We start from the raw sequence: 19377 nt of genomic DNA, 5'->3' as shown, positions 1-19377 counted from the left end.
TCTCACAATGGGCTCTAATATTATGTTAGTCCAGTTTAATCACTGTGGAGTTATTAATGGTTTTGTCTCCCCTGTAGCCCTAAAAAGGACACTTTTAAAGTGAGCAATGCTTATGTAGGGAAGGCAATGAGGAGAAAAATCCTCAGGAATGTTCAGACAGCAAACCTGAGCTGAAATGAGTCCCCTGAGCCCAGAGAGAGGTGACCTCCCCATGTCACGAAACAGGACATGAAACCACAGTGCCCTGTCCCCCTGCCCTGCTGTGAGCCTGGGGAACGTTCCAGAAGCTGAGCAGAGCTGTTTCTGTGGTTCCCAGGCTGCTGCTGGAGCTGCTGGAGCTGCTCTTTGACAAGTTCAACGCCGTGGCCGCCGCGCACTCGGTGGTGCTGGGCCACCTGCAGCAGACAGTGGCCTCCCCCTGCAGCCAGTACGACGGGGAGATCAAGCTCTACGACATGGTGGACGTGTGGGTGAAGATCCAGGATGTGCTGCAGGTAAGAATCCTGTCAGTCTGCTGGCCCCAAGTTGGGCAGCTCCCCTGGCAGGGGAGACCCTCCTGGAGCAGTTCTGTGCCAGGAACGAGAGAGGCACTGGACTTTTTCGGTCGTCAGCTTCTGTTTATTGTTATCTTATCAAAACTTCATCACACTGTCTGCACCAGACTCTGCGTGCAGGAAAAACAGCACAAAAATGGCCAACAATCTCTTATTACAAGGCCTTTTAAGTCTAATCAAAAACTGAGCTACCCAATTAAGAAGTGACTCCTAAATTATTTTCCTTTCTAACCCAATAACTGACCCCTAAAGACCCGCAGTGCGGATTTTTCTACCCAATTACAAGACACCACCTAAACCCAAGAAGAAAGAGGAACAAGAAGAAAGAAGAAGGGAACTCAAGACAACACCCTGTACCCTCCATCTTGAACCCATCTATAACATACTAAAAATCCTAAAACCTATATTTCTCACCCATGTGACATACTACACTACTCTCTACAATCCCTACAATCTATTTCACATTTTTGTGGATTCTAGTTTACTTTGAGGCTTAGGAAGTTTTCTCCATGAATGAGGGTCAAAGTCAGTGCCCCCCTGGGGGTCAGGACACCCCAGAGCAGACAGAGAAATATTCCCAGTGCCCTGGGTTTCCACAGAATCCCTCATGTGGGCGTGTTTTCAGCTTGGAGCATAGCTGTAACAAGTACAAAATAATACAAAAATCCCCATAAAGTACAAAAATAAATACAAAACCTCTTTAGAACCGTGCCAGAGAATACCTGTTGTGCTCAACACTCAGAAGTGCTGGGATTTATCTTTGGTTTTTTTGGTAAGTGGCCACATTTACAACAGATTGTAGAACTCCAAAGAGCTTAAATATCAGCAAAAAAAAAAAAAAAATCCTGTGGAGTCATCCTTATGGTGTTTGGAAAGGTTGATTCCTTTTGCCTACCAAGTGATTTATCAGCAGCTTTCAAAGTGACATTTTTGTTCTGTGTTACCATGTCATGCCTGTCTTATAAAGTGTCACAGCTCTAATGGCTTGTCTTCTGCTGTCATTATGGCTGGGTTTAGGCAGCTCAGACACTTGGCTGCCGGCGTGTTTGCAGCAAATTCTTATTTGATTCTTCCTCTTAACTGCAAGAGTCTAAAGCTGTGCCTTGCATAGGCTTTATTCAGGTGCTGTGCCTCTCACCCAGGGATCTGTGGCTCTCTCAAGCAGCAGAGCTCTCATCTGTCACAGCTGTTCTCCCATTCTTGCTGTGTTGTATGTTTTGTGTTATGCTCAACACGTGTTTAGTATTTTCTTTTATTTATTTATTTGGAGATTGCCTTTCTACACAGTGCACAGATGGGGAACTTCACCTGCCATGTGATAGAGGAGGTCAAAGAAGTGAGCCTGGCATTATTTACAGGAGGTGGATGGATTTATGTTGGTCATTCCAGCTCTGGGCTGGTGATGGAAAATGCTCTCTGCCTCCTGCCCTAACTCACTTTTTCAGTTTTGGGCTGGTTTGTAGCTGTTGCTCTGCAGGATTGTTTTACTGTGCAGTGATGCAGTTTTTTTTTCCTTACCCAAATATTCCGATGACTTTAAATATTTGGACATGATGAATGTAAGGTGTTGGCCTTCAATCCCCTTCACAGACTCACTCCTTACCCACATATTTGTCTTTCTAGAGGAATTACTGTCAAAAAAAATCCCCATCACTTTTCCCTATGCCACAAACTTGCAGCTCCCTTCAGTACTGTTCTTGCAAAAATTTGCTTGGAAATGTCCAGCCAGAGTTTCATGAGGGGTTTTCTGAACAACAAAAAAAGTCACACAACTGAAGTGGGAATAAATAAGGGAAGAATAAAAGAGAAGAATTAAATTTAAGGATATGGAGAATCTGCAGCCATCTTCCTTTGATCCATGAGGCCCAGAAAAACTTTGAGCTTTGAGTTCTGCAGATTTTGCTCCAGAAAGACAAAACCTTGGAGTAAGAACACTCCCAAGATTGTTCCTTCAGTGTAGCAGAACATCAAGGCTGGATATTCCCGTCCTCTGTGGGAGTTTGGGATGGGTTCAGTCTGGTGTGTGGTGAAATTTGGAGTGATTTCTATTGGCTGTTCCTGAACAGCACTGCTGGAACTCAAAGCCTGTGGAGGTGTGAGCACTGAGGAGTGAAAGTGCTTTCTGTGCTGGGCAGACAGTGCCTGACCAGGATCTGGCCAAGAAAAACAAAAACAACCCACTTGGAAAGGTTTCATTGTTCTTGGGTGTCAGGGGGAGTCGGAAAAGCTTCCAGAAGAGCTTTTACAATGCGTAAAAGCAGCACTTTAAGATCCATGATCTCTTGCTGGTTTAAGGTAAGAGAAGAATATTGACTGACATGAAAGGGAGGAAATGCTGCATTTCTTTGTTCAAAATCTTGTTGGTGTTTGTACCTTAGTTCCACTGGAGTGGCTTAAAATATTTTTACCTTAGAGTGTAAGAAAACCTTTGATCCCAAAGCCTAAATTATCTCTAGCCTGCTTTTTTTCTGTAAGGATAATTTTTGGAGAGGAGATCTTAGGTTTGCAGCAGAGGGAGGAGAAAACTCAGGTTTAAAAGTGTTTAAAGCTGTTGGGGGAGGCTGAAAACTTGGAGGAAGCGGCTGAGGGAAGTGATGCCATTCCTTCAAGCCCCAAAGAATGGAATTTAGTCAGCACAGCAGAACAATCTCACACGAGTGCAGTTCCCAGGGATCATGTTCTGTACGTGTGCATTGTGCATCTCTGCGTGTGAAATTCATTACAGCAGGGTTATCTCTCCAGGTCTTCACAAAATAACAGGAGCTCGTGGTGGGCTGCAGATTGGGGTTTGCGGGGGGTGAGTTGTTTTCTGCAGCTCGTTTTTGGAGCTGGGTTTCTGAAAGCTCCCTAATAACTGCAGCAGGCACTCTGGTGTAGTGTGAGAGGTGGCTCAGCGTTGAGCAGTGTTGAGGTACAAAACATGCAGATATGAAATATTTTTGACCTTCTTTGAGAATGGAGGAATAACACAGAACACAGAGTGACCTATTCCAGTTGGTAGGGGAGTGCTAGAAAACAAACAAACAAACAAACAAAAGCAGTTTGTCAAAATATTAGAGCAGCCTTGTTCAGGAAAACACTGTTTGGAGTTATTTTCTTGTCTCAGCCAGCGTAGCCCTTGGTCATTTTGTTCCATCAATGGGAGAAGGGGAGAAATTTGTTTAAATTTTAACTTAAAGTTTGGCATTTTGTGTGGAGCTAATTGAGCTCTTCAGTGCAGGAGCGGGTGGAACATCCTCCGGAACAACCTCATTCATGCAGGATCACGGCCTTGGCTGGAGAGAACTGGGAGCCACGTGCTGATGTCAGTGCTTGTGTCAGGATAAATAGTGAGGGGTTTCGGAGGTTTTCTGGGACGATTCCTGTGCTGGATCATGCAGGACTGTTGGAATGAGTCCCTCTGCTCTGGAGCCAGCCTGGGAGAGCTGGGAATGTTCCCCTGGAGAAGGGAAGGATGCAGGGAGAGCTCAGAGCCCCTGCCAGGCCTAAAGGGGCTCCAGGAGAGCTGCAGAGGGACTGGGGACAAGGCAGGCAGGGACAGGACACGGGGAATGGTGCAGGACCCTGCTGCAGGAGAAGCCACCAGTGACTTGTCCTGTTGGTGACATGACCAGTTAACAGCTCAGGCTGGAGCTGTTTGCCTCCAAGGAAGAGATCTTCTCTCCTTTCTTAGTGGTGAATTTGTAGTTGATGATTCTCCATTTTTTGGGGTCTATATTTTCCTCCCTCCCACAAAAGAGAGGGAAAATCACACATATTATCTCTGGGACATAAATCTTTAGCAGGCTCTCTGGTGGGCTGTCTGCTGAGAAGACACTGACAACTAATATGTTCCTTTTTTGGGGGTTTTTCTGTCTAATGCTTTCCTGTGTTTTCCAAAATTGGTGTCTTTTAGCAGCCCAAACATTGCTGAAACCATAAGGAAACTGGGGAAGGAGGAACTGAAGCTTCCTCTCTGCCCACACACTCCTGTTGTGCTACTGCAAAGCTGGGGATAGCAGACACTGAGCCTTGAGAAACCTCTCTTAAGGATGCTCCACCATCCTCACATCCTTCCTTATCTAAAGGAATGGCATTTGATGGGGGGAGCAGGGAAATGGGATCATTTTGTGCCTCACATCTGGGCCTGATGCTGTGCAGTGGGAGTGATCTTGCAGAAGAGCTGCATTTAAATTGCATTTGCTGTGTCACACTTGCCCAGGAGTCCTGGGAGAGCACTTGGAGATGAATTTCAGGGCTCTGCTGCAGGAACCTGAATCCCTGTCTGGTTTTTAAGGGAATTAATGGCATAAAATCCTGGCCCCCTTGGGTCCAGGGGAGCAGGGTAATGTCTCTGCAGTTCAGCTGATAGCTTGAGAAGACTGAGCTAGAACAGAGGCTGGGCAGAGCTAAAGAACAAAGCAGGGATTTATTGCAAGGATCTCCTCCATGGATCCACCTTGGGCAGCACCAGAGCCCAGCCAGGGCTGCACCCAAGATGAACCCAAATGGTCCCAAAATGCACGAGCGCTCCCGGGGGCTCTCACTGGGATCAGCTCTGCTCCATTGGCACGTTGGAGTTCATTGTCCCATTCCAGCTTTAGCCCATGCAGTCCCATCCTGCTTGTTTTTCTCTCCTCAGCCCACGGTGTTTGTGCTCCTGGGCCTGAGGTTTGGATCATTTGTCCTTGGTGCCCAGCTGGAGCAGGAATGGTTTTGTCTCCCTGCTCTGTGCAGAGAGCTCATCATCCCATAATGTGAAGCTCAGAACTGAACACTAAAGCAGCACAGAATCTGGAAAATATAAAAGCTAAATCTGAGGCATCAGAGCAGCCTCAGTTACTCGGTGGGAAAGGTGTGGAGAGGTTTCATCCCCATCCCAGCCTCTGCCAGCTGTGCTGTCATCCCACTGCTTCCTTTTCCACAGCCCAGGATGTTCTCCTTGCTCTGGCAAGGTTCTCCTGTCAGGAATCTGATTTGAGGGAGTTGATTTGGCCAAGGGTTTGCTGCTGGCTGCTTTTTCTGCTCGCTCAGGTCCCTGAACTGTGGCAGGGCTGGCACAGGAGCAGGCGAGGGAGGGAAGGCACCGTGGAAAAGGGAAGGGAAAAGATTCTTTTCTGGCAAGGGAAGGGTTTTTCTATCAGCTGAAGCTGCTCCGTGGAGCTGCTCATGGAAAACCCAAGTGCTTTTTGCTGGGTGGCTCAGCACAGGTCTGAACCTTTGCATTTAAAAGCTGAATGAGCTATTTGTGACACAGTTGGTACTCAGAAAGTCAAATCAGCTCTTTGCATGAGCGCTGTTAATGTGCCATAAATCTTGGTTGGAATGCCAGAGCAATAGCTGAAATTGCTGCTGCCTTTGGGAAGTTCACCAGGTGATGTTTTGAACCCGAAGCAGTTACTTTTCACAAAGCGGCTCCACAGATATTTAATGGCTTTGTGGTCATCCTCCAAATAATGGGCCTGACAGTCTTTGTGGTTCTTTTTAAATGGTCTGAAGTGTGTGGAACTGCTGCCCTTGGACTCCTGACTGGTTTGTCTCATTAATGCTCATCTCCTTGAGAGGACGTTGGTCATAAAAGGAAGATTTGTCTGCAGCTTTAAAAAACAAATACAGCTTCACTCAGTCTCTAGCAGGAGAAAGTGAGGAGGGAGAATTCCACTCCTCACAATGCTGATATTTAAAAATGGAATTTAAATAATTAGAGTAGGTCACTTGATACTTTTCCCTCCCCCCTGGTATTTGACATGAGCTCAGCATATGCAGGAATAAATCCAGCAGGGTGTTACAGTGTTTTCTGCAAATATGTGCTGCTAAGAACATGAGAATTTCTGGGGAAGTTTATGGTCCAGGAAGAGTTTCATCTTTCTGGATCTAAGAAGGGACCAACTGATTTTGCAGGAAGGTATTTTTTTAAATTTTGGCCTAAACAAAAAGATTTGTAATGTCCTGCCCCCCCCCCAAATGTTTTATAGATTTGCTCCAATTTACCTTAAAAAATCAAGTCTTTTTGCAATTACAAACAGCAAATAAATTGGAGCTTTTGTTAAGCTCTTAAGAAGATGCAATTGGAATTTGGGATGGTGGAAATGGCCTTGATAAAGGTGAAAAAACGTGTCAGGAAGCGCAGAGAGATTTCATGGAATCACTGGAAGGGCACAGGAAATGGCAATGGCATCTGGCATTTCAAAAAAAAGAATATGAAGTAGAAATGCCCCAGACTGATCTGTTTTCTCTCTGACTGGACAATCCTGGCTGAGCTGTGTTCAAAACTAACTGAATTATGTGGTAACAGGTACCTGGACGAGCTCCAGAGCTGAGCTGGCTGCAGACATTGGATTCTTTTCTTTCCCAGGAATGGCCCTTGTTGACCGAGCTGTGCCATATTTTATTTTATATTCTGTTAGCAGGGTGTCAGGGTCCGCAAATACATGCAGGGTCCCTGATAGGTTCTTTTTGGAGATCTCAAAGCACAAAAGACACAGCAGGGGACACAACACTTTGCTTAAACAAAAATGCACTTTTATTTAGTGCCAACAACTGCGATAGTGGGAGAGAAATAAAGAGATAGAGTGAAAGATAGAGAAAGAGGGGAAGGGGATTATAGCTACCAGTCTGAAGAGACGAGGCCCTCGGAGCTTGACGAGATGCTCATAGGCTGTCTTCTCCAGGTGGGGTCCGGACAAAGTCCTCAAAACTCCTTCAGTCTTTTATAAGGTTCTTCAAAGCGGGTGGCATCTGGCCAAAGCAGCAGTTCTCCTGGCTACATGGTGGGTGTGGACTCATTTTGGGAACCAGTTGTAATCATCGTGTCAGTGCAGGACCAAGAGTACAGGACCGAAGGTACAGGACGAACTGATTAGGGCTCAGTCCACCATGACCAGTCCATTGTTCTCGCACTGAGTTCCCATGGCATCGCATACCAGTCCTTAAGGCTTGGCAGATTTTCCACCTCAGCCAGGCTAGAGCTACTTTTCAGGGTCTAGGGTCTCAGTCCTTGGAGGCAGTCGTGAGGCAAACATGAGGGATTTTCGGACAGACCCTGACACAGGGTGACAGAGCAGAATTTTTCTCCCACACTTCTTCATTAACAACATTTTGTTTGGACACATTTTATCCTGGAGCTGTTGATCCAATGCATTTCATAAACACCCAACATTTATGCTGAAGTTCAAAGAAATCAATCCCAGAATAAAAATTATTTGTTTGAACAAATAATTCAACAATGTACAGCTCATTGCAGAGGAGGTCAATGGGCTTTGGGGAGATTTTAAAAAATATTAACTCCTTTAATGAAATATTTGCAGGTTTATGAGCAAGAAAAAAATTCATCATCTTTGTTCCATGCTGTAGAGCATCAAGCTGCTCTGAACTTCACTTAGGGTGAATTTTCCTTTTAATTGGTTATCACATTTAGTTACGTTATAGTTTCAAAGAGGTTTTGGAGTTTATGCCTAAATATTCATGTAACTCAAGCCATGTGAGTTAAAAGCAACTTCAGCTCTGCTGAAGGTGCCGGAAAAGGTGCCCAAATTCTTGGAGAGAGAAGTAATTTCAAAAAGCTGTTTGGTGGAGTTGTGAAAGTCAAAGTCAGCTCTGCTGGGTGTTAGGCTGAGAGGAGAAGGTTGGGAATGCAGGATAGGGAATGACACATTCCCTACTCTGATATTTGGCAGTTGGCACAAAACCTGTGCCTTGTGAACCCTGGGCCATCATTAAATTCTTTTTAATTGATACAACTTGAGAACGCTGACTTTTTTCCAGATTTTTCTTCCCAGTGATGCCACTTGGAAGTTTTTCTTTCTCAAGTTGGAAGGTTCTCTGATAAGGACTAAAAGGGGGTGTGAAGTGACCATCACACCTGGTGTGACTCTGTGATTCGAACAGCAAGGTGAGTTTTGGAAATAAAGGATGCAGAATTCCCAGCCTGTACAGGGCTTGTTAGGCTACATCTTCTTGGAGCTGATAAATAACGGGATGATGTGGAAAAAATGGAAATTCTGCTGCAGATTTGTGCCGTATCTTTTATTTTAACCATTTTTGAACAGTTTTGTCAGCTCTGATGTGGATTTTTTTCCTCTCTGTTTTCTGTCAGTGTCTGCTGCACTTCATCCCTGCTGTCAGCTGGAATTAGGAGGTGCTACAAGGAGTTCATCAGCATTTGTGGACATGTTTTATAGGACTATAAACCTCTCTTTTGATGTGCTGAGCTCAAACTTTGTCCCTGTGTGAGTGCCTTTAAAGGCAGCGACTTGTTCTGATGCCCTGTGAAGGCTGAGCTGGAGCAGAGGCTGGACTAAAGAATCAAGCAGGGATTTATTCAAAGGCTCTCCTCCATGGATCCACCTTGGGCAGCACCAGAGCCCAGCCAGGGCTGCACCCAAGATGAACCCAAATGGTCCCAAAATGCACGAGCGCTCCCGGGGGCTCTCACTGGGATCAGCTCTGCTCCATTGGCACGTTGGAGTTCATTGTCCCATTCCAGCTTTAGCCCATGCAGTCCCATCCTGCTTGTTTTTCTCTCCTCAGCCCACGTTGTTTGTGCTCCTGGGCCTGAGGTTTGGATCATTTGTCCTTGGTGCCCAGCTGGAGCAGGAATGGTTTTGTCTCCCTGCTCTGTGCAGAGAGCTCACCATCCCATAATATGAAGCCCAGACCCGCACACTAAAGCAGCTCAGAATCTGAAAAATATAAAAGCCAAACCTGAGGCACCAGTTCCCTTCCCAGCACCATCAAACCACTGTGAAAGGAAAAAGGCCAAAAACTCCTCGTGTCCTCCCTGCAGGATTCCTCCTCTGACAGCAGAGCTGAGGGATCCATGCAGGCAAATTCCTGCTAATGGGAAAAAGGAGTTGATCTCCAAGGAAAATAATTGGAAATTGTTTTGTTCAAAAGCCTTTTCTGCTCCTTTGCTGTTCTTCTTGTGCTTACCCTGTATGACATTTGCAAAACCTTAGGGTAGAATCGTATTTTTTTCTTGAGGTTTTCCAGCTCTTGCTGTTTCTTTCCTTATAGGAAATCTCTGCTTTTATTTTGGGGACCTGAAGGCTTTTTTTTTTTGCTTTTTTTTTTTTTTTTTTTTTTTTTTTTATGTAGGAAGCTACGGAAATGCATCAACCAAAATTCTTCCAGCATCATAGAATGCTTTGTCTTGGAAAGGATTTTCCAGATCATCACATTGCAACCCTGTGCCATGGGCAGGGACACCTTCCCCTAGACCAGGTTTCTCCAAGCCCCATCCATCCTGTATCTGCAGGCTTTTGTATTTTATTTTGTATTTTTTTGTACTTTTTTTTAATGGTTGTGCTGCCCAGCTGCCTTTTGAAGTAGTTCTATTCAGGAATTTTGCAAATATCTCTCGGTGGATTTTGAGCAGCAGATCATTTGGTTTCCAGGTACACAAGGGTTTCAGTAGATAAAACATAGGTAATAAATAATGGATATAAAGGCTTGAGTGGGACTGTGATTGTTGAGGGCACTGAAAAAAAAAATTTAAGCACATAATCAGCCTCAAAGCTCTTTCTTCATTACTTAACATTCATTTTTTGGCTTCAGCCATATTTGCTGTAAGAACTTTTAGCCATTCAGCTCCAAAAGATGGAGTTTCTGCTTCCAGCTAACTCATGTGAATGTGTCTGTAGAAGCCAGCAGCAAGTGGCTGATGATTCACCGGTGTTCTCAGGGCTGAGAGAGGCTGCAGAGCTCCAAGCCTGCGTGTTCTGAGGGAAATGACAAAGTCCCAGTTCATGCTGTGTCATGGTTTGAACAGACAGGTGTCTGCTGAGGAAGGCAGGAGCCTCCCCTGAAATGGAAAATGTAAACTCCCTCCCTCTGAATTGTTGTAATTTTGAAATTAAGGAGACCTCAGGCAAAGATATGGGAATAGGAATAACAGTTCTTTAATAGGAAAATTAAAGATACAAATGCAATAGTACAAAACTGAAAACAACCCACTGCCAGAGTCAGAACAGAGCTGACCCCCTGTGGGTCAGGGAGGTGGCAGCAGTCCCATCCCATGGTGGCTCAGCCCTCCTGCAGTGCCAGCTGTGCTTCTGCTGGAGCAGGGATCCTGCACAAGGCTGGAGTTTTCCTCTGAAGCTCCAGGGCTGCTGGAGATGGGCCTGGGCTCCCTCTGGGAATGCAGTGGAGAAGAAAGCTGCTCCTCTGGCAATGCAGTGGGCAAAGGCTGCTGTGGTGTTGCAGGAGTCAGATTGTATCCAGGTAGGAATGCTTGGCTCCTCCCCTGGGCGGAGCATCTCCCCATGGGATGATGGAATTTTCTCAGCCCTGCAGGGACACTCAGTGGCCATGAACAGCAGAGATCTCCTGGAGGGAGGGTTGGGTGTGGGAGATAAAGAAAACTGCCCCATGAACAGCAGAGAACTGCCCCACCTCTGACAGATGGGGATAGAACGCACACCTCAGCTAAATCTCTCAACCTAAGACCTGCTGGGTACCACCAATCCCCCACTGCCCCCAAACCCTTCTGTTTCACTCAGAGGGGTTCTGGTCATGGCTCTATGGGTTCAGCATTGTTGGACATCTAAACATAGACTTCAGGCTCCATTTATTTGTCAGAAATAAGCTGGGGAGGAGCTGCTTTCCCTCTGTTTTCATGGCTGAAATGGAAAATCTGGAGAATTCTGGCGTGTATTTCATCCCTTCATTATATTATCATATTATCCTTCCTTTGTGGGCAGTGGTAATATGAGTTAGGCAGACTCTGGAATTATTTTTTTATTTCTTTATTGTAAATGTCCCACTTTCCTCTTTTTAAGTGAACTGAAGAACGATTCCAAAAATCTGAACTAGAATAAAAGATTATATTTGCTTCAGCTCCCTTTTTTTTTTTTTTTTTTTTTTTTTTTTTGGTTGGTTGGTTTTTCATGCTATTAGATTGGAAGAATTTTGCTGATTGGAGAATCACGGAATGGTTTGGGTTGGAAGGGATCTAGAATTAGATGAGCTTCAAGATCCCTTCCAACCCAAACCATCGTGTGATTCTAGCACTGGAAAGATCCTTATCTATCAGAATACAGAATATGAGTACAAAAACAACAGCAGGATTCACCAGCATGTTCATTGTAATGAAACAACTGGAAAGGAGTCACTGTGTCCCTTCTAGGAATCGTGGAAACCCATTTCCACCTGGGAGAAGGGGGACAGGAGGGAGCCAGGTAATTAAATGTGGCCTGAACACAGTGATTTTGCTCTCAGGGTGTAATTAAATCCCCTGGAAAGCTCTTTGGGGTCTTCATTTACTGGCAGAACTTTGGGGAACTTCATTTACTGGGTTTGCCCTGGGTGAAGCTGGGAGCTGCAATCTGATTTAAAAATAACAGTGTTGCACTGTTAATCCATATTTTCCAGTCAGAAAAGCTGCACTCCCTTTGCTTTGCATTGGCTTGGGAAAAAACCCAAAATATTAAAGAGCAGCACCAGGAGAGAAGGAAAATCCCTTTGTGCTCCACTCTGTGGGCCCAGTGCTTTTATTGAGTGGAGCTTTGCCCTTTATTTTTAGTGTTCCAGAGCCCTGGAATGTCACTGATCACATCTTGCCACTGTTCCTGTGGGTGAAATGTTATTTTCCAGTGGAAAATGTGGTGGTGGTGCCCACTATTCTCAGTGCAGCATTGACTGAGGGGCCCTGGAAAGTGCTGTAAAAATAATTCTCAAGCTGTTAACTCAGACCTTGCATTTCTGCAGTTTCTGGTGAACCACCCTATGAATTTCTGTGATGGATGAGGTTTTCCAAAAGAGCCAAAGGCATTTAGGTTCCAACTCCCTTGGCAATCTAGTGGGAATTGGACAACTAATTACTTTGGATTCTTTGGAAAATCCCAGATCTAATTTTGTATTATAATAACATGATTTCAAAGGAAGGTAGACCTCCAAGAAAAATAACATTTGGTGTAATTCTTTACTTTTTTTAATGGACACTAGAGCTGTTTTTCTGGCCAATTCTCCTGTGTTGAAGCTCCTTTGGAAAAGGCTTGGAGCAGGAGGTTGGATGGATGGGCTGGATGCTGCCTTTTCCAAGGGCTGACCCGTGGCCCTGTGCAACACCTGAGATGAAAACTCCTGTCTGATGCACTCCAATTGCACAGAGGTTAATTGTGCCATTAATTTTCTCTCCTGGGCTTAAACAGTTGGAATTTGCTGCCCGTGACAGGGAGAATAATCCAAATTAGTTACACCTCCCAGCAGGTCAGTAAATAAATAAATCAGAGGCGCCCCTTAAGTGTAATATCCAGAATCTGTTTTTACTGACAGAGGACACTGGAACAACATCAGATTTATCTGGGACACAGTAAAGGGATGATCTCACTTTATTACAGTGATTTGATGCTCATTCCCTCGCTGTTTAATCAGAGTGTCACATGGCTGGTGGCCTCCTAGAAAAACTGCATTTTCCAGCCCCTTTTCCTGCCAGAGTGATCAATGATGGTGCCTCTGAATTGTTCCTCTCGTGATGATTTGCTTTAATTCACGAGGGTGACTTGCCCTCAGAGCCCACCGTGGTCCTAAGGTGGAAAAATGAAGATGTTCCCAGAGATTTCTCTGGATGCAACAGCTGTGGTGGAGAATGTTCCCAAAATCTTGTGATCTCTCAGGAAAAGTGATGCTGATTCCTTTCTGTTACATAAAAATAATGAAAAAAAATAAACATAAAAAAGTTAATCAATATATACCTAACTATAATAATAACTTTAAACTTAAAATTAAAAAAAAAATTGCAACAACCTTCCTTCTACCTCAAACTACTTCAAAAACAACCTTAATTAAATCAACTAAGTTATTAACTAAATAAACAATCTCATACAATTTCTCTCACATTAAACAATTTATTAACTAATATTCAAAATAAAATATGTACAACTCTAGAAAACAAAATAATTAATTTTCTTTTTTAATACATAAACATAAACATAAAAACTTCAATAAAATCTATTATCTAAACCTTCCCAACCATTCAGTATCTATACATAAAAATACACAACAATTGCAAACAAATAGAACCGAACTCAGCATCAGATCCTGCATTGCATGGGGATTGCAGCTCTCCCACAGGATACTTTTCCTTTTAGTGGGACCAATTTTGAAGTGTGGATTTGTGAGGGTTCATCCCTGCCAAGCCCACACTGATTTTTCAGTGTCCTTCCTGCCCTGCAGTTCTTTAGTGCTCACCAGGACTGCTTGGATATGTAGAAAATAGAGATTTCAAAGTATTTCTCAGAAAATCTGTGCTTTTGCTTTCACACTGTGAGGAATAGCAGAAAAAAAAAAAAACCCAAGGATTCCAGAGGATAGCACATTTGTGAAAATTACTGTGAAAATAATTTCCAGTGCATGGGGAGGTTTTGGTTCTGCTTTTGGTGTGGGGACAGGCCAAAACCCTGGAAAGCATCACATTGCAAGAAAAATTTGAGCATCCTGATTCAGCTTTTTAGTGGGGAGTGGGAATTGAAGGAGAGAGAATCCCATCCCTGCCTCCATGTGTGGTTCAGGACTGGGCTGTCACACCAGCAACTCGTTCATGCTTTGCCTGGAGCAGAACTGTGAATCTCTTTCTGTTAATTATTAATTTGTCGTTTTCAAATCTTAGTCTTTTGCAGCTGTTTGGAAGGATGAGGGGGTTGGAACTGGATTATCCTTAAGGTCCCTTCCCAGCCCATTCAGTGATTTTCTGATCTTTGTGCAACAGGCACCTGAGCGCATCTGGGTTTATGCAGATCAGAGGATGTGATTTGCAGGAATTTGTACAGTCAGCCTTCCCTTAATGGCAACCTGTGTGATTCCTTGAATTTCCTGAGGTTGCAGGTTGTTTAAAGCAGGTTAGAATTTGATCCTGGTATTCCCAAATCCCGCTTTCCTTAGCTATGATTCTTTCAGCATAATGTTCTTTGGTTTAATATTCTTCAGAGACTGAGTTGGAGCGATGTTCTTTGTTACTTGTGCCTCATATCTGCTGTTTCGCCTCTGCTCCCTTTGCTTTATCTCTTAGCTGTGTTTTCTGAGAGCCAGCCACATGTGCATCTGAATTTTTGCACTGAATTTTCAGCCTGCAATGTGTTCTGTGCTCCAACAGCAGCAGCAGCAGAACGATTTTGGGTGCTCACAGTCCACCCAAGCACGCTTCGACATTGGCTGCAAAGTCACTTGGATGAAAATCCCAACGTCAAACAGGGACTGAAGGGATTCTGCAGATTCAGAGGAGACTGAGATTTTATCAGATTTATCCCCAAGGTCACCAAAATGTGCTCTGCCTTTCCAGGAGTCTTTATTGCCACACTGGGTTGGGTCACTCCTCATGTGCTGCTCAGCCCCCTGGGAGGTGCCAGCCTTGGCATTTTCTGGGAGTGCTTTTTCAAGGCCAGGAGTTCAAATTGAAGGTTTGCTTAAACATTCTTCTCTTCTACATTTCGTTTTGCTGCGAGCTATAAAATTACCCATTTCCTAAAAGATCAAGTTGAGGGTTCGCAGATTAATTGATGGTCTAAAAACAGCCTCCTGTGATATTTCCTCATGGCCTGTGTAGGATTATTGTGTGATCTGGCAGGGAATTGTTCTTTTGGATGCATAATTTTGTGCTGTATTCATGATCCTGACGACTTTTGGCTTTATTTTGAAAGGTGCTGTAGAAGGAATGTGAATCCCTTTGACATTTCCAAGCTACAGCCCCCTCAAAATTGTAACTCAGTGTCTGCTGGAGGAGTAGATGCTGGAAAACAGGAGCAGCACAGTGAGCAAATACATCCAGGGCAGGGCAATACAGTTAATTTTAGGGGGAATTCAGTAATTTGGATTAATTTTTTTTCTGTTTGAGGAACAGACAGGGGGCTCTTCCACAACCCCACTTTCCCTGTCATCCAGTGTCCACGAATTCCTGAAAAAAGTCTTTATCTTTCCAAAAGTCTTTATCTTTCCACTGTAGTCCTGGCTGAGATATTGGAAAGGCAAAATTTCCTGAGGGTGTGGAGAGTATTTGAAATGCTTTTGTGAGCAGAGAACTGAAACTTTTGGAGTTTTTTGGGTGTCTGTTTGAAAAGGCTCGGCATGATATTGAAAGAGAGCTGCCCAGTAAAAAAGTGGGTGCAGGGGTTGTTGGTCCTTTTAAGCTTCACAGTGCCATTTTTGGGGTTTTGGGGGATGTTTTGCTAATGTGGCATTAAGGAACAGGGGAAAAAACAATGGCTTTTCCATTACAGAGGAAAAATTGATCTTTTTCGGGCTGTAATTGATTTGTATTTGTGGGCTTTTTTGCCTTGCTAAATAGTCTGGCTGTGTCAAAATAACCCCAGCCCCAGCACCTCGGGAAGATCCTGATGATGCTGGCATTTCTGCACCTGCTTAATTTGGGTTTGCAAGGGAGGCCAGCGAGGCTGCCTGGGAGACTTCACTTCAGCAATGTGCTGGCGTGGCAGAACAGAGCCTGGTGCACTGTAATGAATCTGAAATCATTTCCACCACGAATTTGCTGAACCTCAGCTTATTTTTGCAATCCTGAAAATGGCTCATTAATTGCTGGGAGCCTGACCATCCCTTTGGACCAAAGAAGTTGGGGCCAAATTAGAGTTTCTCTTAAGCAGAGCTGACTTGTTCCTTTAGAGTGGCCCTGGGTGGTTCTCTTTGTTTTAAAGGAGACTTTGGGTTGAATTTTTAGCTTTATCTGCCTCATTTTGTATCTGAATTTTTACAGAATCCTAGAATGGGTGATACTGGCACACACTGGTAAGTTTTGAGCCTTCTGTACTCCTGGTTACCCTTTGTGCTGGATGCTCCAGGTGTGGCCTCTGCACTCACCCAAATTCCTGCTGGTTTCTCCCTCAGCTTCTGAACCATCCCATCCTTGGATTGATGCCTTGGGAAGGCTGACCTAGAGTAGAGACTAGGACATACTTACAGAACAAAGCAGGGATTTATTGCAAGGATCTCCTCATGGATCCACCTTGGGCAGCACCAGAGCCCAGCCAGGGCTGCACCCAAGATGAACCCAAATGGTCCCAAAATGCACGAGCGCTCCCGGGGGCTCTCACTGGGATCAGCTCTGCTCCATGGGCACGTTGGAGTTCATTGTCCCATTCCAGCTTTAGCCCATGCAGTCCCATCCTGCTTGTTTTTCTCTCCTCAGCCCACGTTGTTTGTGCTCCTGGGCCTGAGGTTTGGATCATTTGTCCTTGGTGCCCAGCTGGAGCAGGAATTGTTTTGTCTCCCTGCTCTGCGCAGAGAGCTCACCATCCCATAATGTGAAGCTCAGAACTGCACACCAAAGCAGCTCAGAATCTGAAAAATAGAAAAGCTAAACCCTGAGGCATCAGATTAGGATCACTTTTTCTGGGGTAATCTGTTCATATTTTAGTGATTTCCCTACCTGTGATACTGTGTTTCACTAGAGGGTGAGGTTGTGCTCTGTAAATGCTCACGTAAATTGTAAATACAACTCGTACAACTTGATGCTGCTGCTTTCCTGCACAGATTGAAAACAACTTGCATTTAAATCTTCTTTTCTTTAGGATCTCAGGTGCTGTAATACCCTCTCAGATCCTTGTTCTCCTGTGATCTGGCTGATGGAACAGGCTGGGTTGTTTTGGACTGGATGTTCAGGAGCTGTTCTGTTGCCTGCCCGGTGTGTTTTCCTCATTCCCCAAATTCCCATCTTCCCTGAATTTCCTGCTCTGCTCCTTCCTTTCTGCTGCATTATTGTCTGCAATAATTCCTATTGATTGTGTGTGCTGGGGATGATTTCCTCTGCTGAGCACAGTTGTGAGGTATTGGAAGTCATTTCTCAGGGAAGGGTTTGGGCTTCCTGAGATCTAGAAGGCTGTTTAAAATCTCATCTGTGGCCTGATTTGAGGAGGTTTGATACTCTTGTTAGGGGAATTACCATTTTATGAAGGCCACTTGGTGCATTCCTGTCTCTTTGGCTACCTTTGTTTTCAGCGAGCAGGAAAAGCTGTTTAAGTTTAAAAAACCTTACATTATGAATTAAATTTCATATTCCATTTTGGGGTTCTCCAAACAGTTTACTGAGAGCAAAAAACAGCAAAAAAAATCAGTTTAGTCACTGTCAGATCAGTCTGGTGGAGACTTGAGGGAAAAAGAGCATTCTGAGTTGGAGAGAGATTTATTTCCAATATTGCCCTGCAAGTTATGAATTGTTGAGAGAGGTGAATAATCCACGTGCCATAATCTGTCAGAATTGGAACAGGTTCTTGCAAAATATTCTATTTCTAGGACTGAGCCAAGAGTTTAGAAATCACCTCTTCCTATCTGATGTTTGAGCTGGGATTTCCTGAACTTGCAGGGTTTTCAGGGAGGTTTGATCTATGGGATGGGAGCTCTGACCCTGATCCAGAGGAGCAATTAATGGGATGGGCTGATGGAGGGACCCTTCCCAGGCTGGAAGTGGTGCCTGAGGGCTCTGCTGGCTCCTGGCCAGGCTGCCCAGCACCTTGCAGGATAAAGGCAATATTTTTATAATAAATACTATATTTTATTTAATTCTATATTTTATATAATTTGAATTTTATACAATTTGAATTTTCTAGAATCCCTAAAATTTTAGAGATTTTAAGGCGTGGGAGCAGGGCCAGGAGCTGGACTGGATGATCCTGGTGGGTCCCTTCCCACTGAGGATATTCTGTGATTGCTATAAATATTTTATAATAAATAAGCACAAGTCCAGCCTTTTCCAGAAGGTGGTGGCAGCTCATTTTCATATCTTTACTGGGAAATAGCCCAGCCTGAATCTCCCAAGGTTCAGAGTGTGTTTTATGGAATATCAAGTGTGTTTTATTGAGTATCTCTGGCACTTCTGGACCAGGAGGATAAGGAAATAAAGTTGTCATTTGTATTCTGCTGTTTGTCACCCTGCAAACAGGAGGATCTGGGGATAACAGTTCATTATTTACTTAACAAAATCTGTCACGTTGGGGATTAAAAATGTCATTTCTCCAGAAGTGGAGGGGTTGGATGTACTGCAGGAGCCAGGTACCTGTGTCAGAGCTGCTGTGTTTCCACGTGGGAATGGATAACAACATTTTCTCCTGTGCTTTCAGCCCTGCCCCGCGCTGAAAATGGGGAATTGCCATTTTTTTAAAGACGGGGCATCTAATTGCTCCAAGAACTGGAGTGTTCTGTATTCCTGCATGATCCTCATCAAAAAGCTGCCCTTGGAACTCCATTCCTAACCTGCTGAACAGATTCCCAAGAAATCCCAAACCTAAATAGGCAAGGTTGATTTACAGCTCCAGTTAAATCCCAGAATCATCCAGATCATCTTGTCCAAACCTCAACCTGTCGTCAGAGGAAGAACAATGTGGGAAAAGTAGAAAGGTTTTGGGGTTTTGGTTGTGTTGGGATTTTTTCTTTCTCTGGTTCTCCAAACTCATGAGCTTCCCCAAAAAAGAGAAGAGTTTTGAGCCCACAGGTTGCTCAGCTCCTGTGACATTCATGTTTCAGGCACTTCTGAAATCTTCAGTTTAAAACCTTGACCTGGGTTGGGAGAATGGGATTCAAGTGGAACTTTTTGCAGAGAAGTTGCTGCAGAGTGTAGGGAGCAATTAGAGAAGGCAGGAGACACCTTCTTGCTAATAAAATCCAAGACAGCTCAGTGACCCAACAGCTCCAGGGCACAGAGTAAAGGAGATTTTTTACTGATTATTTTTTCAGAGAGAGCAAGTGGTGGTTTTTTTTTTTTGTTCTGTTTCTTTTAAGAGAGCCAAAATGAATAATAGGCCCTTTCTGCAAATATAACTTAAATAAGAGATCTTAAAGGTAGTAGGACAGTGACAAAGAAAACACTTTCTGCAGTTTCATCTTTACAAATGGAAATGTCTAAAAT

The 19377-nt window shown here is 44.2% G+C and overlaps 1 protein-coding gene across 3 annotated transcripts in view; it reads left to right on the top strand.

Moving 5' to 3' along the window:
* Window positions 1-19377, top strand: part of EXOC4 (exocyst complex component 4) — a 309715-nt gene that overhangs the window by 55682 nt on the left and 234656 nt on the right. For all 3 annotated transcript variants that reach the window (XM_068189371.1, XM_068189372.1, XM_068189373.1), the window contains exon 7: window positions 317-494. In XM_068189371.1, the coding sequence (XP_068045472.1) occupies window positions 317-494 (178 nt within the window). The remainder of the gene's footprint in view (window positions 1-316; window positions 495-19377) is intronic.

The sequence above is a fragment of the Anomalospiza imberbis genome, chromosome 5 (assembly GCF_031753505.1).
Source record: "Anomalospiza imberbis isolate Cuckoo-Finch-1a 21T00152 chromosome 5, ASM3175350v1, whole genome shotgun sequence".
Lineage (NCBI taxonomy): Eukaryota > Metazoa > Chordata > Aves > Passeriformes > Viduidae > Anomalospiza > Anomalospiza imberbis.
The sequence above is the reverse complement of the archived record's forward strand: the minus strand, read 5'-3'. Positions and strand labels throughout refer to the sequence as shown.